Here is a 26247-nt window from a genome sequence, read left to right on the forward strand (position 1 = left end):
AGTATAAATAAGCATTTATAAAGTGACAATACTCAGATTGTAACCTCGTCTAGTGAAGAAAAAATCATAACTCAAATTTTAGTACAAAGTAGAGTTCCATGTGATTATACCTGAGTATACAGTTTCTGTTTATATTTCTTAGTATTTTAAAATCCATGTGCTCGTCTGCTTCTCCTTTATCGGAAGCTACCCTAGGTTTCTCAGAGCAGAGAACACAGCCTTTCTTTCCTTTTGGACCAGCTCACAGTGCTTAGATAAATATGTATGCTATGCTGTGGGCACACAGTAAACACAGACTGAAAATCTTGCATTAGTTGAAGAAGTAAGCAAACAAGATTTGTTCACTGAAAAGCAAACCGGATATACAGAACCAGCTATCAAGAGATCTTTACTCCTTGGATAAAAGTTGGCAGTCGTGGGTCCAAAGGCCTTAAACAAAGTCAAGCCCCTTGGAAATCAGGTCCCATTTCCATGTAATTATTGCAACTAAACATATCTTTGGAGTGGATCCAGGAGCCAGATAGGGGATTCTGTTTTGGTTTAATTTTATAAAGGTCGAGAAAGTAAGGTGGAGATCGGAGAGCTAAAGACTTGAGCATACTTGAGAATCATTTTAAAAGGCCTGTGGGGTTGGGTTTACTCCCGGTCTACTCTGAAACATTTGGCTGAGCAGTGATAATGTGAAGGGAGGCTGGCAGTCATGTAGGGTAAAACGATTAGCATTCTAGGCCCTTCTCACAGGTAATATCTTAACACTTCCCTTCTCTTACATGTAATATTTCAGATGTTAGGCCCAATTCAGGAATTTTTCCTTTCAATCATTTACTTGAAAATTCAAGATGGACTTTTGAAATGTTACATTTTCAGCACCATTCCATCCATTAAGGAATGTCAGCAACCCACTTTAATCACCTTAGTTGCAGTTCACAGATTGTCATTGAAATCCTTTTGTCTCCAAGGTTTATGAGTAACCATTAAGTTTTAATTTTGTATTTATAACAGCTTTCATAGGCACTGTATCTATTGTAATTGTAGTAGGCATGCAATGTAGGCAGTAGTCCCATTTTACAGATGAGGAAACTGATGCTCAGAAAGGCCAAATAACTTATCCAAGTACACAGAGCTGCAACTAATCATTGGTTGCGCTGAGATTCAAACCCAGTTCACATACCTCTAAAGCCCACATTTCTACTATACTAATCCTCCTCAAATAAACATCGTATCAGAGAGATTAACCTTTTTTAGTTAGGTATTAGCCTAATGTCAGAGATAAGGAAGCTAAGGCTCAAAGAGTAAAAAATTTGCTGAAATCACAGAGATAATCAAGCCTAATGTCAAAGCCTGTGTCTTCCCACGTACCCCAGGGCACTTACATGGTGCCAAAAATCACCATAGTTAGAAACTATGTTGAATGACGACACCATTAAAGAAATGAATATTAATGCAATTAAAAACATCTTTTTAAACTGTTCATCAAAATAAAAACATGCTTTCGTATTAAAACTAACATTCATAGAAGCAATATCGTTTTCATAAGACTCCCTGATTTTCTTCATTATCTCTTCCTCAGCTTTGGCACATGTTTCAACATTGCCTTTGATTGTAATGGTGCGCTCCGGATTATACAGCGTCAATTCCTGCAATCTGCAGATTGAAAAAGAGGGTAAAGAAAAAGAATGGAAATTATAGGAGGAAGACAGTTAATAGTAGTTCAGCCACAGATGGCAATTAAAACCCAACTGTGGAGGCTGACAATATGTAAAAGCGGGTGGTTAGACATGATGAAAAATGAGTAAGCCCCAAAAGACATGAATCCAAGAATTGTAAAGCTGCAGAAGAAAATACATCCCCTCCCACCTTCCAATAAAAATTACTGGGTGCGCATAGTTTAATTAAGTCCATGTTTTAAACGTAGAATACTTCTTTACCACTTAAGGTTGAACCATTTTCACAATTTAACAATGAAATGTAAAGAAAATGGTCAGAAGAACGCACAGTTTTAGTGGAAACCAAGAAGCAGATGTACATAACTTTAATAAGTATGTTCCTAGTCCGCAGTGACCAATTCTAGGCATAATTGGCATTCTCATGCAATTGCATTTTCTGGGTCACCAAGCAAGGATATATTCCAAAAAGGCAAACCAGAATTCATGTGTCTAAACTTACGTTTTGCCAGTAATTTTAGAATTCGGATCAAAGTAGGCTGGAGGAAGTAATATAAATCAACCCATCTTAACTAAATAAAAAATTGGACCTTTGATGACCATTTAGACAACCAAAAGTTAGAACACAACAGCAATATTCAGAAACTCCCTGCTCGACCCAGGTCCTGCTGAAGCTTCAAAATCTGCTCACGTGACGTCTGAGACCACCCAAGCCTGAGCCAGTCAACACCCCTGAGAGGGAAAGCAATGGGAGATACTCACCATGGAAAATGAAGCTAAGTACACAGACTGAAGGATAGGGAATATTGGTACAGCTCTCCTTTATACCCCTAGAGTTAAAATTCTCATTTTCACTACTAGCAGAGTGTCTTAAGCTAATCTTGAGCCACATGAATGGGGTATTATGCCTTAATTTTTTCTCAAACTTAATGTATACATCCACACAATGAACACCATTTGTCTTAGACTACTTAAAGAAAAAGTGGGGGCCGGCCTGGTTGCTTAGTGGTTAAGTTCATATGCTCCACTTCGGCAGCCAGGGGTTTGCAGGTTCAGATGCTGGGTGCAGACCTACAGACCACTCATCAAACCATGCTGTGGCGGTGTCCCATATACAAAATAGAGGAAGAGTGGCATAGATGTTAGCTCAGGGCCAATCTTCCTCACCAAAAAAAAAAATAATAATAATAATAAAAAGTGGATTTCTCATCTTCAGTCTCAATCCACCTCTCCCCTGCCAAGCATTTTATATTAAAGCTTTCAAATAACTGCTTCTAGAACAGCTCTTAAGACTTTTTTCTCTTAAAACCCTCCCCTTCCTATACATAAAATTCGAGATAGAGTGGGAACATTTATTTATTTACCACCTTGTGATTTTGTTCCTACTTCCTTACCACCCCTTCCTCCTTTGACAACTGCTTGGTACACAGACATGTCGCCTCAGTCTTGCCCTACCATTCTTCTTTAGTTCATCAATCTCTTCCCACCTCATTTTTTTGAGTACTCTGATGGAAACTAAGGATAGTCACCCTCAGAAAGAGAAAAACATTTCCACGTAATTTCAGAGCATTCACGGACTCTAGATGTGGGGGCTAGCCTCCCAAGATGACTCCCTTCCCAGTGGGGTGTAGTCCCCTCCCACAATGAATAGAGCTGACTTGTGTGAACAATATTAGAAAGTGATAGAGTGTGACTTCTGAGGCTATGTTACAAAAGGCACTGCCGCTTCCATCTTGCTCTTGCTGGGGCCCTTCACTCTGGGGGAAGACAGCTGCCGTGTTGTGAGGACGGCCAAGCAGCCCAACTGAGAGGCCCCTGTGGTGAGGAACAGGGACCTCACACCAACAGCCAGCATCAACTTGTCAGCGACATCAAGAGACCCTGAACCAGAATCATCCAGTTAAGCTGCTGCTGGATTCCTGACCCACAGAAACCAGGTAAGCAATAAATGTTCACTGTTGTCTTAAGCTGTCAAATGTTGGACTAATTTGTTACACAGCAATGGATAATAAACTGGATTATATACTCCAACTTCAGAAATAAATATCAGAAAACTTGACCAAGACTTCAGCCAGGAAATATCAATGTAGGGTATTTCGTGCTTCCTGCGTCTTCAGTGGGAACAGACGATGCTTTCAATATGGTTAGAAACAGATAGTAGACAGTGGACAGAGTTTGAGAAATGAAGTGTAAGTAAAGCAGCACAGGCCAGCTCCAACAGCTGTAAAATGGCAGAACTATGCTTAATATAGAACCTACAGCTTAAACACAGTGTGTGAAAATTTTCTAGTTCAAAAGAAAGCAAGGCAGCACTTACGGAGATATCGTGATTTTAGTGTCTGTGTCTTGCTCGATTTTTTTAAGGTTTCTTCCTTCCTTACCAATAAGACGGCCTACAAAGTTATTATGGGCTAAAATCTTCAGGGGAATCTCTTCTGTGCTGTAAATTTAAAAAAAAAAGGTCATGAAATTAGAGTAAGTAAACCTACTCTTGGGTAAAAAGACAACATTCGTTCATTAAACATTTACTTCCTACCTACCATATAGGAAACATTATGCTAGGTAGAGTTTAAAGCTTGCTGACCATTAGCCTACATTCTAGCAATGCATGAATAGAGGGAGTGAAAAAACATTAATAAGATTTGGATAGAAGTTAATTTTTAAAAGAGTTTTCTTTTATTCATCTCAGGGAATTTCTTCCAATGATAGATTCTGTTAAGCTCTTTGAAAACACCTCTTACTCAATCCGTATTCCTAAACTCCCAATAGCAGAACACAGTACAAATGCAAAACAGTATGATTTCTGCATAAATTTTAAATCACATACCTGGAGATAAGGTGCACAATTTATAGAAGGAAACAAAAGAAACTCAGTTGTGGTTACACTTCAGGGGAAGAGTGTAAGAGCAGAAGGGGGCCTGCACTTTGCACCTTTCTGAATTTCCAAGTCATACACATATCACTGTTTAAAAATGTCATCGTGGTTATCTGGATGGTGGGCTTTTCTTTATTTTTCTCTATACTAAAAAAGAACTACAATCTTAAAGCACCATATAACACCTTGTAACTAAAGTATATTTAGTATGTTTTCAAGGTGCCCACAGACTAAGTGCTGGTGACGAGGTCCCCAGGCGAACTCCAGCACCTCACTCCAGATTCCCCTTTTAGTGCAACACTGTGCCATCTGCTAAAAGTAGCTCATCCTGGAACATCCACCTGGGACATCCCAATAAATCCCCAGTTTACCTGAGCACAAGATTAGGGACTTCCCCACCTCTGTAGTCCCTGCTGCTGCAGGATGGGGCTGGGCAGACAAGAACAGCCCCAAGGAGCTCAGAGCAAAGGAGTGAGGATTTGGGGCCCCCACCTAGGGTAAATGCCAGGGATACTTTTTGGACCTTAGGTGGTCTTCCTATGTCCCCCACTTGCTTTCTTCTACAGCTGGACTTTCCCCATTACCGCCACTCACCCCATATCCAAACATGAATGAAAATAAAATATTTAAGAGACTTATGCTTTACAATTGAATCAACAGTGCCAATCACTGTAGCTCATTGGGACAGCAATTCCCTGTGTTTATTGGCAATTCCCGAGAATTACGTCATAGAAATCCAAACGAAACAGCATGAATATCAACCTCTTCACAAGTTAATCCTCTTTACTCACAATTTTATATCTTGAGCTTCCTTATGCATAATCTCCAGAATAGACTTACAAGCCGCAGAGGTGCCTTCAGGGGTAGAGAGGATAGTAATCGACTTCTCAGCAGCACCTGCATTCTCTTTACGATGGACATCGATTCTTACGGTGGCCACAGGGAGAGAGAAAAATGAGAGCTGTAAGCATGTAGTCACAGTAGAGTTTGTAATTAGCAACTTCTAAGTCATAGGACTCTGGGCAGAAGTGGATGACTCACTTCCCTCAAGAGCATAAACTCTTGCAAAGTTGTCAACATGGATGCCTTAGAGACAGATTTTAATTCCAGGAACACTGCCCTCTCTTTCCTGAATCTAACCAAGTGGGAACATCTTTTCATTCTGCCTAAGCCGTATGTGCTTAAAGCTTCCTTTTAGATGCCACAGAACAAACATTTCACATCAAAGAGCCTGGGGTTCAGACAAAAGGCTTTCTTTTGCTCTAAAACAAATAGGAACTGGAATGCATGCAAAGAGAGCTGGAGTTGGAATCCCATAAATTAGGTCGAACTTCTTATTCTACACAGTATTTCTCACACTATTCATCGTAAGAGAAGACTTTGCTCATGTTTCCTTTCACAAGGCTCTTTCTACATTTTGTCTCCTAGATAGAGGAAAGTCCGCAACAAAAAGGTGATAGAAATGGAACCCAAAGAGAAGGCAATTCTACATCAAAGAAAAGTAAATGGCCAATAAACACAAAATGACATTCAACCCTCACTAGTAATTATATACACATTAATGAAAACAAGTATTTTCTTCCAGACCTGCAAATATATATATATATATACGTGTGTGTGTGTATATATATATATACACACATACATATATATTTTTTTGGGGGGGGGGGGTGAGGAAGACTTGCCCTGAGCCAACATCTGTGCCAATCTTCCTCTATTTTGTATGTGGGTCACCACCACAGCATGGCTTGATGAGTGGTATGAAGGTCTGTGCCCAGGATCTAAACCCACAAACCCTGGGCAGCCAAAGCAGAGTGTACAAACTTAACTACTATGCCATCAGGCCAGCCCTCAGATCTGCAAATATTTTGATAGATAAGCATTGGCAAGAGGATGTGTAATTGGGCACACCCACACTCCTGATAGGAGTATGGAACAAACAGGCAGGACCTACCAAAGCTAAAATGCTTATCACGTTTTGACTCAAGAACTCTATTTCTCATAATATCTCCCACGGAAGCAGTCTCATATGGGGGCGAAGAGTGGCGTTTGTCTCACTGTTGGCATGATTGACATTTTGGGCCAGATTAATTCTTTGTTGTGGAGGCTGTGCTGTAGATTGTAGGATGTTTTGCAATATCCCTTGGCTCTACCCACCAAATGCCAGTAGCACTTCCCTCATCTAGTTGTGACAATCAAAAACATCTCCAGGGGCCAGCCCCATGGCCAAGTGGTTAAGTTTTGCCCTCTGCTTTGGCGGCCCAGGGTTTCACCAGTTTTGATCCTGGGTGCAGACATGGCACCACTCATCAGGCCATGCTGAGGCGGCGTCCCACATAGCACAACCAGAGGCACTCACAACTAGAATACACAACTATGTGCTGGGGGGCTTCGGGGAGAAGAAGGAAGGGAAAAAAAAAAGAAGATTGGCAACAGATGTTAGCTCAGGTGCCAATCCTTAAAAACAAAACAAACATCTCCAGACATTGCCAAATGGCGCTTGGGGTGAAGGGGAGTCACCCCTGGTTGGAAATCACTGGCATAGGAATGTTCACTGTATCACTACTTGTAGTAGATAGAAAATTGGAATTATCTTTAAAATGGCCATCAGGAAGAGATGGTTAAATAACAGTATATCTGTATCATGCAGCTGTTGAAAAACGTGGTAAAATTACAGGTACCAGCATAGTAAGAGGTTCTTGAAAAATGCAACACACACCATGATGAGATCTCTCCTTTAAAGCTACACATGTGAGTAGATACAAGGAACCAGTTCTATAAAGCTACATCTTCGACTTAACAATGGCTGCGTCAGGGGGTGTGATGAAGGGTAATGCTTTTTTGTGTTTTTAGTTTGCAGACTTGTACGTTTTTTAATTAAATGCAAAATAAGTCTGCTGTTGTTTAAAAAGTACAAGAAAGGGGGCCCAGCCCCATGGCCAAGCGGTTAGAGTTCTGTGCGCTCTGCTTCAGGGGACCTGGTTCACAGGCTCGGATCCCAGGCATGGACCTATTCTACTCACCTGCCGCACTGTGGAGGTGTCCCACATACAAAAAAATAGAGGAGGATTGGCACAGATGTTAGCTCAGGGTGCATCTTCCTCAGGAAAAAAAAAAAGTACAAGAAAGGAAATCAACTATCCATAAAAGTGTGTTCCCTTTGGTCACTCCTACACTAAATGATAAAGAGCTATATAACTCATGGCCATGAGAACGACTACTTCATGCTAGTAACTTCAAGGTTTGGATTTCCTTTTCTCAAATGTTTGGTTGAAAACTGAAGCTCTATCTCAGAAGTAAAACCTATAACTAAAAATAAGGGCAATGTAGAAATGAAATAAATAAGGGCTATCTAGAAATAACTAATAAACAACAGTCTTTTAAATTACAGATCCAATCTGGAACCATCTTTCCATCCACTGTTTCAGTCCCCAATCACGCTAAGTATTGCTTATCTTCCAGCAGATAACATGTTAAACTCCCTCCTTCTGGCTTATTTCTACTGATTCAGTGTGTTAAGGATTACTAAACTCAACTCTCTGAGAAAAGAGAATATTGCCTTGCAGATTAGGGTAACCCTCTGAGGCTATTCCAGAAACAGAGGATCAGATAATGACTAGTTTCAATGGCAAGAGTTATTTAAATCCACTGGCAGCGCTTGGCAAATGAATCATTGGCTATAACAAAAATTGCTTCCCTTCCCTCTCCGTCTTCCATGTTCCTGCCTTAGAACAAACAGTTCAATTTAAGTCACAGCAGCTCTCTCCTCTGACGAGGAAATGAGTAGTGTCAAAAGTAACAGCTCTAACCTGCCACACAACAAGGAAGAAAAACCTTTTAATAATTAGTTTCTGCAGGTAACAGTAGATCAAGGGAAGCAAAAAGCTCTTACATTTTAAGATTAAAACCAGGCAAATTTAAGATTAAAACTGCCATCTATGCTACGGTTCCATTATCATTCCCACCCTCTACATTATGAGGTCAAGGCCATTAACTTTGCACAAAGGTAACGGCACCCAACATCTCCTGCTTCAGAACAGGGGAAGGCAGATCAGACATCCTTCTGTAGGGCAGTGGGCACACAACCACGGCCAGACACAGTTCTTTTTGGTTGTGTTAGTTTAACACAGGCATGGTGCCTATGACGAATATGGATCCTCTTAGGCCTGTTGGAACAAACACAGACAGTATACACAGTACCATAGTTGTACTGTCAAAAAAGGACTCTGCTTAATTCCTTGGATCACATAAAATGAAATAATTTTCCTTACTAAATTTAAAAAGCAAAATAATTCAGTCATCTCTGTAGCGGGCCCAAGGCCACTTCCCTACCCTTTGGTGTAGAATGACACAAGAGAGGTTTGAACACAGCCTCTTCTCCCAGCACACTCACAGTTCTTCAGGAGATATGGCAGCAGCTGTCCCAGAGATGTGCCTGGTAGCATTTTACACAACTAGGGGCGGGGAGCGAGTTCATCACCAAGCTTCTTTGGGTCAAAATCTCCACGTACAGCATAACAGGATGGATAACAGAGAAAAACAACTAATATATAATGCATTGGAGCTTCTAAATTGAGAAAGTATCTTAGATGTATTTTAAGGGCATCAAACATAATTTACATACAGTCATCTCACTCATTTGACAAATATAGAGCCTTCTACATATCAGGCAATGTGCTCAGCACTGGGGCTACAGTGGTAAATAAAAACAAATAGCTCCTGCTTTCTACTCCTGCAAAGTTAGCTCCAATGTTTGACAGAGACTCCTTCAATCTCTTAAAATCTGCAAATTAAAACTATCAAACAACATCCTGAAGAAAAAGCCATTCTAACCACGTGGCTTAATCACGAGATAAATTTGGACCGTAAGCTGAATGATTCCTCACTAAAGTAAAGCAAGACTGAAAAACTGTATTGGATCCAGAAAATTACTTCCCAAAACACTGAAGGCAGGTATCACTGGGGGTGGGTGGGGATAGGGGGAGCAGAGAACAACCTAGAAGCTGCCATTTTGTTTGCCAGGGCCTCCCCCATCAGAAGTGGATTAGGTAACAGTTGTTTTCCATTCATGTGTGAAAATTTGAGGTTCCCTTTGAGATTAAGGTTTAGCTCCAGATTTACATAAAATGAACACTAAGATATCAAGTCACAAAGTTCTACCAGATTCCCAAGTACTGTATAAGAAGGGGTCATAACCAGGTTCAGAGGGACACCAAGTACCAAAACAAGCACTCTGTTATTAAGATTCAAAGGGGGAAGCATTAATGCCCACCACACACGCAGGATACTCACTTTGACTGGGTCTGCTTGGTGATGTTCCGAATGGTAGCACCTTCTTTTCCTATAATGGCTCCAACAAATTGGGTGGGAACTAACAGGCGGAGAGGCAAGTCACACGGTTTCTGCTTAGATGCTGATCCTGGAGACCCCTGCCTCGATGAGCCCCTGTGCCCAAACCCACGGCGACCTCGGGGCTGCTGCAAGGGGTTCTGCTGGGCAGCCATTTCATCAGGGATGTAGGCCACTTTCAACACGAAGTTCTCCAACTGGAATCCATTCAGTTTGTCTAAAGCTCTGAAAGTTGACAAGGGGCAGGTGGTGGGCAGAGAAATCAAGCTATATAATTAACATTTCAGCAAAGCAATACCCATCTCTTCCACTCTGATTGATTGGCTCTAAAACTTCTGAATAAAGCCACTGAACAAGTAGTAAACCCAGAACACACATAACACCCCCCTACACACATACACACTTTTCCTTTGAGTACACCCAGGAAAGAAAACACCAACAAGTTTCCAAAGGGAACATGCTTGCAATCTACCAATGAAGAATAGAAAGTAATAAAAAAGGCATTTTGTCAAACTCTTGATCTATTACCCATGAGGTTAGCAAAGCTTAGAAGTGCCCAACAGCGAGAGAACTGAGTGGGCAGTCCTTCTCCTGGCTAGTCTTTCCAAATCAGGATGGAAAAGAAACACACACCTCCCTCGCTTCACTCTCTTAAAAATTACAAATATTTAAAACATTTTAAGAATGGAAGGACAAACATCTTTAAATCACTCACAGGAGATTGATAGAATTTAATACTCAGGATAATCAATCACTTAATAAACTCTCAGTACCTATTATGAGCCAGTCCCTGAGAAAACAGTAGTCCCTGACAATGTGGAGTTTATTATCTGATTTGGGGCAGAGAGGCCGGGATGGTGGAGAATCAAAAAAGCAAATGAAGCTGTTTTCTACCTTATCTATCCATCTATCCATCCATGCATCCATGTGTCCATCCATGCATCTCTCTGTTTTGAATGGATGGAGCTTTACTGTTTACATTTTGAAACTTATTATGGAAAAGTACCCAAATCCTAAGTATTTATCTCAATGAATACTTCTATTGTATTTCTATATCTATATTCTATTTTACAAGGTGAAAATTCTAGATCCAGAACTAGGACATACCAGTGCCTCCTTCCAGTATATGCCCCTCCCTAGACTTCTAACACCATAGATTAATTTGGCCTGTTCTAAAATTCTATATAAATAAGTATATGTGAACACATGTTATGTACTCTCTCATGTCTGGCACCTTTGACTTATGTTTATAAGATTCATCCAAATCACTGTGTTCTACCTTACCTACATATTTTAAAAGTGGAGAACTCAATAAAAAAATTGATAGAAGATAGGGCCGAGATTTCAAAAGCACGCATAAACACACTTGTAATAATACACACCCCCTAGTACACAACAAAATTAACAACTTTCCCTAGGATTACTCAGATTCTTTGCTCAGATTCTGTTCCAATGGGCCCTGCATTCGGCTCAGGCAGAGAAAGTAAAACAGGCATGAAATGGTCTCTCTCTAGTTGCTCAGAGTGGTCATTTCTGGTTCACACACTGCTTTCCTTATTTGGAGAGCTTTCAGTTTTTTAACTTAAATGGAAGAGGGAAAAAAAAGGAATGGTCCTACCACCAAAAAAGGCACCAAAAGCATGGAATTGGAAGGCAGGCCCAGGCAACCAGACAAGGCATGTTGACGTTCTCAGGATGCGGAATTCTGCCCTCTTTTCCCACTTCAAGCCCCCGTTACATGGCTGTCCTACAGCCCCTAGTACACAATGAACTCTGACTATAAAAGATCCCAGTCATACAGAAAAATGACAAGAAATTTCTCTGTCACCATCACCAACTCTCTAAGACCTTTCCCAGAGTTACTGCTAACTGTGATAACTTCTGCAAATGGACCAGTCCTTGCCATGTTTACACGTGCGTACGTGTTCAGCACCTTCTTTAAAAGCATAACTGGGATCACAATGTACAAAGTTTTATGGCTTACTTTTTTCAAATACAATATATCTTGGGATATTTCCACATGATTTCTATGTCAGAGGGCATTCTTTTCATAAGCTTCACAGGGTGGGAACAGGCATACAGCGTAACTTATTTACCAAGGCCCTGATAACAGATCCTTAAGTTAACACATTGTTCCTTGCTTTTTCCCTCTCCCTTTTTTTCCTAAGTGAAATGTGGAGGAAGGGCCCTAAAATATTTTGGTTATTTCTAAAGGAAGACAACAGCTGAGAAATTTTATTAATATTTATGATGTATATTTATTACAGAAAGTTGGAATTGCAGAAGTGTCAACCAATTAGATATTCATTCAAAGCAACTTTAAATCTTTTCAAAGCCCAGGAGAAACAAATCATTAAAGGTTCTTCCAAAAACATAAGCAGGGGCCGGTCCCGTGGCAGAGTGGTTAAGTTCACCCCCTCCAGTTCGGTGGCCCAGGGTATCGCTGGTTCAGATCCTGGTCGCAGACATGGCACCGCTCATCAGGCCACACTGAGGCAGCGTCCGACACAGCACAACCAGCAGGACCACAACTAAAATATACAACTATGTACTGGGGGGGCTTTGGGGAGAAGAGGAAGGAAAAAAAAAAAAAAAAAAGACTGGCAACAGACGTTAGCTTAGGTGCCAATCTTTAAAAAACAAAATAAAAGAAAATAAAAAATAAGGAAATATGAACCCCATGAAGGAATCAACTGTATCTATAACTTCCAAACTTCATTGTGTTGCTTTAAAAAGTTTTTTCTTTAAGGGGAAAAGAAAAGATTCTCTCACTGGAGAGGTCAGGTTGCACGGTACTCCAGTACCCAGCGCATAATCTGGGCCCCAAAGGCTCCAAACTCGGGCTGCTGCTGTCAAAGCAGACGGCACACACTGTGTGTATCCCACTGTCTAACTGCCAGCCAAGCAGAGTTCCTGACCCCTCAAACCACAGTGCTCCAAACTTGGCCATAGCTGAGAAAGTACAAGAGTAACCTAACTGCAGACAATGGCTAAAGATCCTAAGTTTCAGAATTTTAAGTCAAATAGCTGAAAACCCTTTCTATGCACAAAATCTGATATTCAGCTGTATCATTTGGTGGTCTGCTGAATTCATGGGGAAAACATTATAATATTTTCACCAAACCTACTGTATATGAAAAACATATGATGAACAATTGTCATAATTATTCAAAACATATGCATTCACTTCAACAAAACTCAAGGTTGTTTATCCAACATGCATTTTACTCAGGATTCTGTTTTCCGTCATTATTTGACTCTGCTCTAACACTATTTTAAGAGTCATTTAGAAGATGGTGGGTAGTTTTTCTAGATGGTAGCTCTTAACTGTATTGATAAGTTTATTGGGGTAGATGATAGTTTAGAGCTGTAAGAGCCTTGAGAGAGAGTAAGCAGTTTAACTCAAGAGGCAGAGAAAGAAGAAGAAATGAGACTCAGAGAAGTGGAACATATCCAGCGGTACACACATACAAATCTTAATGGTGAAAAAGAGAATGGGGTGGACACCGGAATTCTAGCCCAGCTGGAACAACAAGTAGCCATGCAACCTGGGAAAGGTCATTTTCTTGTTTGGCATTAGCTTCCTCAGCTACAAAACAAAGATTAGATTTATGGTCCCCTCCAACTCTAAAATCCTGTGTCTAAAATTTTCCTTTTTCTTATTCCTAGACCGCACTGCTGTATATCACATAGGTCCTAACAAAATCAGGTTTGGCCATTCATTCTTAATTCAGTTTTATGCTTGTAGCAAGAATAAGAGGTTGAGACATACAATTCAGCAATAATTACCAAAGGCCTTGTAATACAACTGAAGGCTGCATCTTAAGAAAACAATTATGGACAAAGCCCAAATATTTACCTACAAAAGCCTTCATTACTAAACTGGTTCTAAAAGCAAAAAAAACCGCAAACAACCTAGATGCAGAGGACTAGATACGTAGACTGTGGTCGGGAGGAAACACTACGTAGAGATTACAAACAGCATAAATATCGTTAATGGAAAGACAACCTGCAAAACTCTGCAGAATGATCTTTGTAATTTTAGAAGTTATGATGCACTGGACGAAGTCTACAAAACTGGATGGCAAATTCAACAGTGGTTGTCTCTGAATGGCAACACAGCAAGAAAGTCCTTTGTCTCACTGCTTTATCTGTGATTTCTTTTTCCAGAATAAATCATCTATTTACATAATTTTTAAAGTTGACATTATAATCATCTATTTGCATTAATTTTAAAGTTTAAGAGTGAACTTCCTCCCTTTAGCCAAATTGTTTCCAACACTTCTAACCATAACTGTGTGTACTTGATACGGGTCTTCAAACTGATATAAAAGGATCTGCAATGATGGCTTCAAAATATAAACAGGGGCCGACCTGGTGGCACAGTGGTTAAGTTCATGCACTCAGCTTCGACAGCCCAGGGTTTGCCAGTTCAGATCCTGGGCGCAGACCTACACACAGCTCATCAAGCCATGCTGTGGCGATATCCCACATAGAAGATAGTGGAAGGACTTATAACTAGGATATACAACTATGTACTAGGGCTTCGGGGAGGAAAAAAATATTTAAATAAACTATTATTCCTATTCTCTAACAAAAAACAAACATCAGAAATAAGAATCCTAAAGAAGGGCCAGGCTCGCAGCCGGGCGGTTAAGTTTGCATGCTCCGCTTTGGTGTCCCAGGGTTTCACTGGTTTGGATCTTGGGCGCAGACATGGCACCGCCTTTCAGGCCACGCTGAGGCGGTGTCCCACATAGCACAACCAGAGGCGCTCACAACTAGAATATACAACTATGTCCTGGGGGGCTTTGGGGAAAAGAAGAAGGGAAAAAAAAAAGAAGAACCCTAAAGAAAAAAAAGTGTAAGAACTAAATGCCTACAAATTCTAAAGGGTTATTTCTTTGTCATACATTACAAATCTTCCAGTGAGTAATGTCTATACTGGACAGTGTTATCTGACCATCCCCAGAAGGAAATAGGTATCGTGGAGACCCAAGCCTCTCTTGCTCCAAGGAATGTAACACGTACTCTTGTTTTCAATGATTTTTTTAAGTTTTCATTATTTTTTACTCATTTTATTATTATTTTAACAGATTAATAGTTTGAGACTTAAGGTTGACACAAATGTATTTCCTAGTAATATATTTACTGTGAACCTTTGATTTTTCTTAGCCACAAGGTGGCAGAAATTTCCACATTAAATTCTGAGAGACAGAGCCTTATTGAGGAATCAATCCTCTTAAAAATGGCATTCATAGAGGTTTAAGTAACAAAAAGAGGCAGCCACAGACACTTTTAAACTAGCTCCCTACCTCCTGAGCGTCAGTGTCCAGTCATTATCTGAAATGAAATGTCCTGAACAAGAACAGGTTATCATCAACAGCAACGAAAAATGCACAAGAGCTGCTGACTGTGGAGCTCTTCCTACCATTTAGGTATTATGGTAAGTGTTTTAGGGGCATTATGTTAGTTTCTCTCAACAGCCTCGTGAACTAAGGACTATAATTATCCCCATTTTACAGATGGGGGTAAACTAAGACAGATTAACTTAACCAGAGTCACAGCTAAAAAAGTGGTGGCATAGAGAGTCTATTCCATGGAAGTGGACTTGGGAATGTATCCTCTTAACCTCCCAGTTCCACTCACACCTGCACAAGCACACCGCAGTACACAGACTCCCACGTAACAGATGCTAAGGAAAGAAAAGAAGTCAACTGAGAGTATCAACTCAGCCTCATTACCTGAAGATGTGAGCTCTGGGTGGCCTGCCAAGGAAACGGTGTGAAGAAATCACACAAGGTCAGTTTAGGCAGCAGACAGTCATATGGAGCCCACAGAGCAGGCTTGTAGGGCTCAGTGGAGCGAGTCCTGGAGGGCTCAGCCTTCCCCAGCTCAAGTCATTTCGAGCTGCTCTAAAAGCAGCTTAGAACCAGTGGGCTCAACAAGAGTTACTATATACAGGGTGCCTATGTGCCAGGCCATTTGATATCACTATTTTCTATAAATATGTGCATATATACATGAATATATTTGTTTCCCAAAGCTCAGAGAGCTCAAGGTTACAGTCAGAGCTGCTTGACCCCAGAGTCCACACTTTCTTCACCACATCCAAATAAAATTAATTCACCTCACAGAATGAGAGTGTACTCACCACCCCTTTTTTAAAAGACTTTCTAGAGGACTTTAATAGACAATTTTCATAACATTATACCACAAAACTTTTCCATTCTCTAAATCTATTAACTTTCTCTCAATAACCAATTGTTTTGTAATCCTCTTTGATCTTTAGAAATTCTTGAGGGGGAGAAAAATCAATATTCTTATAAGGAAACGCAACTTGGGTAGGAATTCAAATCAGGTGACTCCTCGCCAAATACTCTCTTTCACAACCAGGAGGCGCGATGCTTGAGGATGGGGACTTTGCCTTTATTCATTGGCAACTTTTGGTCAATAGTTGGTACTCAATAAATGTGAACTGACTGACTATTAGATAAGGGATATGATGACTATTTCCCTCATGGAAACGTCCAATTTTTTTGTTTAAATTATCTAATTACCTAAATTATAAATTCCTAACAGTCTTCCTCCTCTGTGGGATCAATAGGACCCTGCCAATATCTAACAACCACTAAAAAGTACTTTTGGAACTAAAATGTCCCCACATTCAGCTTGCTGTCACATTAGGATTATTTTCCGCAGTAATTCTGCCCTGAATAGCAGTCTCCCCTTCCTGGGCCTGTACTCTTAATACTTTGGAATTTTTTTTAAAAGCAGAGGTGGGGCCAGGGGGGTGGGGGGAGCTACTGTCAACCCGTCCCTACTCAAGTTCAGCTTCTCTCTCTTCAAAGCTGTGTAGGTTATGTCTCCAACATACGTGCTCCCACATGACCAAACAAATGTGAAATTAAGCATCTTCCCCCTTTACCTAGCTTGCCTCACATAAGTTTTCAAATAAGACAACTAGGACAGGCGTCTGACGTCTCCAAACATCCTCAGGTTTATCAAGTTAACCGGTATTTTCCAGCTAACCGAGTTGGCTCCACCAACTACTCGTTACAATCTTTGTAAAGACTGAAACGTGCAAGACAGAGTCTCTGCTCTCTCAGTGCCCTCACTTTCACCCCCAAATCTACTCGGGTATAAAACACGAAATTTTCCTGTTCTTCCTCTTGCACAACACAGCTGAAGAATAAAACTGGTAAAAAATCACTTTGTTTCACGACTCATATCCCAATTTCTATCACGTCCAAAAACATCACATAAACTTAAAAAAACTTTTTTAAACAAAAGGAGGATACAAACAGAAGGAAAAATAGACTATTTTTAAAAATATTACAAGTCTCATTAAAACATTAAAAGTGAATCTCGTAAGTCTCATGAGGAAAAAAATGAAATTACCATTAGATACCTCTTTTCACCGACTAAACAGGCAAAACTTGATAAAGCCCTGTGCTAGGGAGAAGCGAACTCTCACACAGTGCTGACGGGAATGTAAATTAGCTCAAGTTCTATGAGGGGTAACTTCTCAATGTCTAATACAATTTTAAAAATGCGCAAACAAATACATCAAATACAAATACATGTTGACTCAGCAAATGTACTAGTAGGAATTTATCCCATAGCTATTCGTACGCACGCAAACCAACACAGGCAAAGAGGGATTCAGTACAGCATTGTTCTCGACTGCAAGGACTGGAAACAACCTATAAATAGCCAACTTGGGACTAAAGTCCTTCCCTATCCATACATTCAATTTCTATGCAACTACAAAAAATACGTTTATACGTACAAAACCCTCAAATATTATGGTATCAATTTGTGTAAAAAGGAAGAAAAATGCACACGTGTACTTGTCCTCCATATGGTTATCTCTGAGGAAGGGAACAAGGTAGTTAGGGAACAATACTGGGAGGAAGATTTACACTATATCCATCTTTGGACTCTAAAATTTTGAACCATGAGAATATTACCAATTTTAAAAATAAACTTCCACTGCTGTTATGCAAATTTTCCTCCTCTTCCCAGCCCTATCTTTCCTTTCATGGTCCCTCAATGAGAGGCTACAGCCTTTGGTGACCCAGCTGAATTCCCCTCTTGGAGCTGGCTTCCCCTTTCCCCTTTAGGGCTCAGGGTCAGCCAGCATGGTCTCTCCTTTCACCTCTCCCGCACAGGACAGACAGCCTGTGCCTGCCTATACTGTAGCTGGACGTGGTTAAGACTTCCACCGTCTGCTGACGCTGAGCATTGTGCTGCTGGGCACTGTGCATGCCATTCCTCCATGTCTGTGTTCTGAGCAGATCCATCAAATGTAGCATTTGTGGGATCCTCATTTTCTCTCTCTAGAGCTCAGTCAGTTCATTAGATCATTTCCAAGCCTACAGAATTTATCTTTTCCTAAAATGAAGTTTTGTCTGTCAATTGCACTGGAATATACTTTTCCCATCAATCTAAAAGCAAATTACATTGGTCCAATGTCTGCACACTCTTAAATGACAATAGTAATCATTAGAAAAATCAGTGAGCAAGGAAATTTAATACTTAACACTGTTGTTAGTTTTAACACACAATCAACTTACCAGCTTTGGATAAGATAGCAAAAATATATGTATCATATCAAGAAGGAAAAAAAGGCTTTATGTAATTTGACAAAGATATACAGAACCAGAGCTTTTTGCAATTAGGGTGTAATTCAGCATACTATATCACTCAATTATGGGCACTAAAAATATATTGCGAACGTAATAAAACTAATCAATGCAGATTCTTATTAGACATTCAAACTTAAAAAGAATTGCAGGGTCAAACTTTGCAAATTAGAGTTTATTTCTGCCATCCACCAGCCCCAAATATAAGTATTATACTTAACCTACATATTACATATAGATAAAAAGTTTCATACTGCTTACTGTCTAGCTTGGTCCTTACTGGAATAGGTCACGTTTACGACTGCAGTTTCCGAGTCAGTGTTCACTAGAAGAAAAGAGAAAAATGAAGAGAAAAAAAGTTAGTTTTCTTTCTACTTCCTTCCTTTTACAAATTTGAAAGCAATTGAGGAGACATGTACCTTGCTCACAGCTTTCCACCACTCCATACTGGACTAGTAAACTATCCAGCACCTATCAGGAGGGGGAGAGAAAAATAAACTTTCAGTTTCCCAAGTTGTTAGCAAGGGCAGAAATATGTTTTAAAATCACAAAGTAACTGTGATGAAAAAGAGTCAAAAAAATTAACTGGGGTTTTGGACTACAGAAGCGATGAAGGGCACCCTAGGGAGCACACGGTGGGCTTCTCTCTGCTCCCGATCCCGAGAGCCCGGATTTTACGCTCGTTTCCTATGCTAACCAAGAAGGAAAGCGGCTCAGGAAAAAGTATTCAAAGTCACAAGCCCCTGGTTCCTGGGGCTGGAGGACAAAGCAGTTCTCATACAGACACCAACACATCATCATACTTCCTCCTTGTCTACCAATATCTTTAAGATATTATTTTTCAAAGAACATCCTTTTACAGCTACAACGGGTGTAGCAGAACAGACGACTCTCAAGGCAGCGTAACCAAAATGAAGAGCGAGCACAGCTGATCTTCTACCTGGAGCCTTGAGTTAAAGACTAACCTAAAAGGTGTATCAATACATACTTGAACCGTCAAGAGTGTAAAAGGAAGTGAACATTTCTAAATCTACACTGGGTTGGAAAATGTACAATTTGAAACTCTTTTCGCTGTCTTTCCTGTAGCTGCATTATTACATGGGGCATGTTATTCTTATGAAAGGCTGTTAAAACAGTAACTAAATTTTATTATAGTTTAAACTGCAGGTGTACGTTTCATCAGTATAAACCAAATTCAACTGTCCTTAGCCTCCAAGAACGGTAACAAGTTTTTCCGGAAAAGTAAAACAAAGTAAGTTTCCATTAATTTATAGTGAACCACTTACTCATCAATTTAATTGCAAAATTTGAAGGACAATCCCTTAAGAATGTTCTTTGGCCCCCAGAACACAGTAAATCATTAAGAAACACATTAAATAAATTTTTATAGTAATTTCCTACTAAACCTTAAGCAATTTCTTCTAAAGGAATGTTTATCTCATGTGGTACCTTTCAGGCTTCTGTTTTGTCTACTGATTCCAGTTTAAACCTATAGCAAGATTTGTCTGGGGATGAGATTTTTATTTTGCTTTTTTTCCATTTTAAATAAGGTTAATACCTATTTGTGAATGGAACAGTTACATACTTTCATAGTAAAGTTTTGACGGTGAATTTCCTTTGAGTGGGGCCTACTTGTAGAAGCATACTAATCATTGCCTCTAATTATAGCTACTGTTAAAAATCATAAAGCTTTTTGTTTTTGTTTTGCTGAGGAAGATTAGCCCTGAGCTAACATCTGTACCAGTTTTCCTCCACTTTATATGTGGGTTGCCAGCACAGCATGGCTGACAAGTGATGTAGGCCCACACCCAGGATCTGAATCCACAAACCCAGGCCACCGAAGCAGAGCACACCAGACTTAACCACTATGCCATGGGGCCAGCCCTCATAAAGCTTAACTTTTTATTTTTAACTCAGAGCACTTAACTGACTACATAAAATTTCATTTGTCTGTCTCAGCCACTAGGATGTATACTCCATGTGAACAGGAATTTTTTGTTTACTGTACCGTACCCAGCACCTACATATACAGGTACAAAGAGACTTTCAAATACTTCACGAGGGAAGTGAATACTTCTCAGGAGGAAATCCCAGGACAGCCTGTTAGGAATGGTACTCTTTATCACAGTGCTCAACTGTTTTAGAGGAGAATTTGCCATGCTTGTAATGTTGATCATAGACATATTTTATAAAGGCCAAAAAATAGGCAGCCTCTCACAATGCCATCCAAAGAGATAATATGCAACACGTAATGCCTTAAAAAAAAAAAAAAAATCTACTTATATTTTTAAAACAAATTTTTCAATACCAAAAGCGTTTTATATGTAAGTTAACAGAATTCCAACATGGTATTTTAATTCATTCTATCCTAATTAAAGCAGCAGAAAGGGTACATCCACCATTGAACATTTAGCGTCTAAATGGAAGCCACTCTAATAGTAGAGCTTTATGGTGTGGAGGTGGTGGTGGTGGAGGAGGAGGAGGGGTGTAGAGAGCAGGGGGTGACTGGTGATTTAATATGTTAATTTAAACAAACATAATTCTTAATTCTTCCTAAAAGCAATTTGTTCAGTAATTAAATACATTTGTCTCCACACAGGTTAGCTTACACCAACTTAACTTTTACTGCTATAGAGAAAACACTACAAAAGTTACATATCCCTGATTTATAAACAATGTTGACTAAACCTGTAATAATAATGCTAATGAAACTAATGTTCTCCAAAAGGCCCACTGGCAAAGTGCTATATAAATTATATATTAAATAATATACATTATATATATATATATACACACAAATATCCACATATTTATATGGAAATATATATACTACATACAGACATAAATGATACAAGTAAATTAACTTAAAAAATTGAGAAAATGCACAGAATTTTAACTGCATATTTGTATAAAGTTTAATATGTTCAAAACAAAATTGCTTGCAGAGTTAAACGTTCTATTCCTAGGTAATAATAAATGCTACTGGTTGTCAACTATCCCGTCTATAAAATCTCTAGAAAAGTAATTAGAAATTATAATCCTATACAGTGAAAATGGTGGATTTTATTACATGTAGATTATACTTTAATAAACCTGACTCTAAAAGCAAAAATAACTATAATCCTTAAGAGAAATAGGTCCAGCATCAATCTTGGTACCTAGTTGAGAATAAGTCATTCACACAACTTAGGGGGTTTTACCCAGACACCACAGATGGATTTCAATGGGTCTTTGATATCTTAAATCCAAGTTTTATACAAGTTTTGGGGGTAATCACAAGTGAGAGATGGGGGAAGGCCTGTCAGTAGCCCAGTCAGACTCCCAAATCCCGAAAGGGTTTCCAACCCCCAGCGATGGAGCAACGCTGTGGTAGCCAGCCTTCCTTCCATCTATCAGGCAGGCGTCTGTCTAGATGTGCTATGTCAAGCAGGGCTACCAAATTGTATCATGCCACTCCAACCCACTGAAGTCTCAAAGAGGAAATACAATTTACTCTCGATAAGTTCTGATGTTTTGACTCATCCTTCATTAACTAGGAAGATAAGACAAACGTTCCTGTTATCTGTCACATAAACCACCCACCCCTAGGTTCTCGTCTCCTCTCAGTTCCTAGAACATCTTGTATTTTCTAGCCCTCTCATCTCTCTCAAGCACAAACGCTTCTTTTAAACAGCCTTGTTTAAAGGTAAAAAATAAAAATTAAAAAAAAATGCACATTTCCAACATTTCCACAAATCTGTTAACAAAACCAAAATTCTCATTCCTAAATGAATTTATTTTACTCAAGCTGGGAAGGAAACATTTCTCTATCCTTAGATAAGTTGAAATTCCAACTGGAGGGGAAAGAAGTTATCAGAACAAATCAAAGCCTCAGAGGAAATGGCTTGGTGGAATTCCCCCTTGTTATAATAGTCAGGACTTAAAACAATCTCCAGTGTTCAGCATTTTTAAAAAAAATGTTCATCCAAATGTAGAAACAGCAAAGAAAGAATCACATGATAAATGCAAAGATTATCACTTTCCTTAACATAGCAATAAGGAATTAAGATCGTTCATAATAGCCTAACGTGGAAACAATCTAAATGCCCATTGACTGATGAATGGATAGACAAAATGTAGTCCAGCCATACAATGGAATATTATGTGGGCATAAAAAGGAATGAGGTCATGATACATTGCTACAACATGGATGAACCTTGAAAACAGCACGCCAAGTGAAAGAAGCCAGTCATAAAAGACCGTAAGTTACATGATTCCATTCATATGAAATGTCCAGAATAGGGAACTCTAGCAAGACAGAAAGTAAATTAGTGGTTGCATAGGGCTTCTCACAGTGGGAGAATGGAGGCCAATAGCTAAAGATTTCTTTTCAAGGTGATAAAGATGTCCTAAAATGGACTGTGGTGATGCTTGCACATATCTCTTAATACACTTTAAATAGATTAATTGTATGGTAGGTGAATAAATAATAAATCTCCATAAAGCTGTTAAAAATAATTAAGAGCAATATTTCCAAATGATGACCTAGTTTTTTTTCAAAACCTGGAAGTATTATTGAAGTACAATAAACTGCACAAAATTTCATGAGTTTTGCCATTAGGTAAACACTCATGAAACCATCACCATAATCGAGATAAGTTTCTTCATGCCCCTCTTCAATCTAGTACTGTCCAGTTCATTCATACATAGACCACTGAAATAAAGATAGTTGAAAAACTATCTTCATACCTCACACACAATCAGATTTTCTCTGCCATGAGCGCCCCTCTGCTATCCCCCAACAAAACTAGCTGTGTTTCAGCTGATCCCCTGGGGGCATGGAGTAACTCATTACCCTTTATTCATTCAAAGTATTCATTATTCTTTATACCCACCGCTCAGGTCCCATCACCTCTGAAGTATGTGAATCAAGGGTCTGATGGGCATTCTTGCCTCCAGCCCACCATCCATGACTATTTTCTCCTGCCAGAAGTTACTGCTCTTCAATGGCTTCAACAATGCCGACAGAAATTGTCCTAACTTCAACCTGGTGTAGAAGGTCATCAATGACCTGGCACTGCCTACCTCTTCCATAGTCTTCAATATATTTCCCCCCCACCTATGTTCCAGTCACACCCTCAGGACTGGGTAAAGCACCCCTGTTTCCACAGCACCTGAGTTGACCTAATCTTGGAAATGAAAGCAATGGCATTTTATAATCTCCTCACCAATCTTTATTCTCCCACTAGACTAGTGATTATTAACCACAGTCATGTGATTATTTGTCAGATGTGTCACAAGTAATCTATTCCTAATAGATACACTGGCTTCCAAGCTTAAGATAATTTACTATACAACCATAGAGTCCAAGTTCTGCTTATTTGCCTTATGCATTTCAGAAGACGATGGGACAGTGCTGGGCATTAGTCTGTGTGCCAATCATATTCTGAAAGTGCCTCTGGAAATGCCCCCCACCCCACCCCCTTCAGTGTGGCTCCTCCACACAGAGCTGCACTAGCCTCTAAACTGCATAAGGGAACAGACTATGTCTTAGTTACCTGTGAACTCAATGTTCAGCTCAGTGAAGTTAAAAAAAACAAATAAGGGGTTAAAAATAAGTCACAAAATAGTTTTTGTCCTAAGAGCAAAGGAAACTAATTCCAGGTTCCTTTAAAAGTCCATAGTGAAATAAGCGAACAGGTATTTATCATGAATTCATATAAAAAAGATGTAGAAGAGGAAAGTCACAAGCATTATAAAGACCACAGCAAAATTAAACTAAAAATCAAAGCAGGGTATTTAACGCGCTCTTGCTCCAACACACAGCTTTGCCAAAATACACACACACACACACACACAAATACCAAATACCAAAACCAGACCTAGACTTTGGAGAGGGGTTACCAGAAAGAAATCATTTTCACCATTCATTTCAGAAAAGCAGGAGAAAAGCCTCCACAGAATCAGCTTTGCAGAGCCAGGGATGTGGAGTCGGAGGGCACTTCCTTCAAATACAGCTCAACACATTCTATAGAAACTGGAACCACTTGTTGCCCGATACGGATAAAATCATTCCTGGAACTCTGGTCTTTTACATCTATCTATGAGAAGACTAGCTATATTAATAAACGAACAAAGAACAACCCTATCTCACAGGTCCCAATAAGCATTTCTAATAAATAGTGGTACAAAATTCAAATACAAAATAATTTAAAGAAATAACCACTTTAATGTAGGTTTCTCTGAAATGTTACCATCATAATTATTTGGATAATATTCAAACCATTCCCTCTCACCAAACTCTGAAAATGACTTTCAACTTGAGAAGGCCAGCATACACAGACCAGATCATTGACAAGCTCACAAGCCACGTTGCACATCATCTTCATCACTGACAAAACCCAGAGGGAATCTTAGCCTCCAGCATACCACATGGACGGTCCAGTGTTGGAGACGCATAGAGCAAAGCCACACAACTCTCTAGTCACCCTCAACTTTCACAAGTTAGATCCTCTAACATGGGAAGGAGACAATAATTTAGACAATTAAAACCACGAGATCAGAGCCACCAAAAGAGAGAACAGTTCAAGTTACCATCTACTCACACAGACCTCACAGTCAGAGAGGAAGATGAGCACCAGGAGCTCCAGCCAGGAGGGACATTATTCAGGCAATGCTTGAGATCTGACAACTATACCCAAGCCCAATGTTGTGTCCATTTCTCTTCTGCTACTGCCTTTTATGATAAATGGTAACACCAACTACAGTTATGTATGCCAGAAACCTTGCATTCAACCTCGATAATTTCACCTTCGCCCCACTGAAGCTCACCAAGAAAAGTCCACCCATATAATGCTACCTCCTACATATAGCTCCGGGCCTACCTGCTGCTCTCTTCAGCCACCATTCTAGACCAAGCTTCCACCATCTCTCTCTCTGGACTGATGCAACACAATCCTAAGTTGTCTCCCTATATTCATTTTTGCTTCCAAATGTTTTCTCATAACAGCTAGACTTGCATTGTCCAGTGTGTTAGCCACTGGTTACATGTGGCTGATGGGCATCTGAGATGTGCTTACACGTAAAACACACACCAGATTTTGAAGACATAAAAAAACATAAAATCTCACTTTTTAAAATATTAATTACATGTTAAAATTGTAATACTTTAGATATATTAGGTTAAGTAAAATGTTAAATATTCACCCTTTTTTCCCCACATTAATGTGGCTACTAGAAAATTATTTTTTTTAAAGATTGGCAACAGTTGTTAGCTCAGGTGCTAATCTTTTTATTTTTTTCTGCTTTTTCTCCCCAAACCCCCCCAGTACATAGTGGTATATTTTAGTTGTGGGTCCTTCTAGTTGCAGCATGTGGGACACCGCCTCAGCATGGCCTGACGGGCAGTGCCATGTCTGTGCCCAGGATGTGAACCGGCAAAACCCTGGGCCACCACAGCGGAGCGCGAGAACCTAACCACTAGGCAACAGGGCTGGCCCCACTACTAGAAAATTTTATATTGCATAAGTGGCCTGCATTATCTTTCTTTTGGACAGTGCTAAGCTGGACTGATTTTTTAAAGCTGAGCTAACCAACTCACACCCTACTGTACACGTTAAGAGCTTCCCTTTGTATTTGGGATATCATCCGAAACCCCTACCAAGTGCCCTGAAGGCCTGTGTGCCCGCTTGTCCTCTCATGCCCCTCCCTCCTCTCCACTCACACTGGCCTT

The 26247-nt window shown here is 39.8% G+C and overlaps 1 protein-coding gene across 2 annotated transcripts in view; it reads right to left on the reverse strand.

Annotated features, from left to right (window-relative positions):
* The window catches only part of IGF2BP3 (insulin like growth factor 2 mRNA binding protein 3), a 136466-nt gene that overhangs the window by 21059 nt on the left and 89160 nt on the right, over positions 1–26247 (reverse strand). For both annotated transcript variants that reach the window (XR_006889786.1, XM_046669839.1), the window contains exons 4-9: positions 18956–19007; positions 18798–18861; positions 9832–10113; positions 5331–5465; positions 3982–4104; positions 1509–1644 (exon numbers count right to left, since the gene is read on the reverse strand). Coding sequence is in view for 1 of the 2 variants with exons in the window: in XM_046669839.1 (XP_046525795.1) it covers positions 1509–1644; positions 3982–4104; positions 5331–5465; positions 9832–10113; positions 18798–18861; positions 18956–19007 (792 nt within the window). In the remaining variant the exon portion in view is untranslated. The remainder of the gene's footprint in view (positions 1–1508; positions 1645–3981; positions 4105–5330; positions 5466–9831; positions 10114–18797; positions 18862–18955; positions 19008–26247) is intronic.

Source organism: Equus quagga, chromosome 8 (genome assembly GCF_021613505.1).
Source record: "Equus quagga isolate Etosha38 chromosome 8, UCLA_HA_Equagga_1.0, whole genome shotgun sequence".
In the NCBI taxonomy this organism is placed as follows: domain Eukaryota; kingdom Metazoa; phylum Chordata; class Mammalia; order Perissodactyla; family Equidae; genus Equus; species Equus quagga.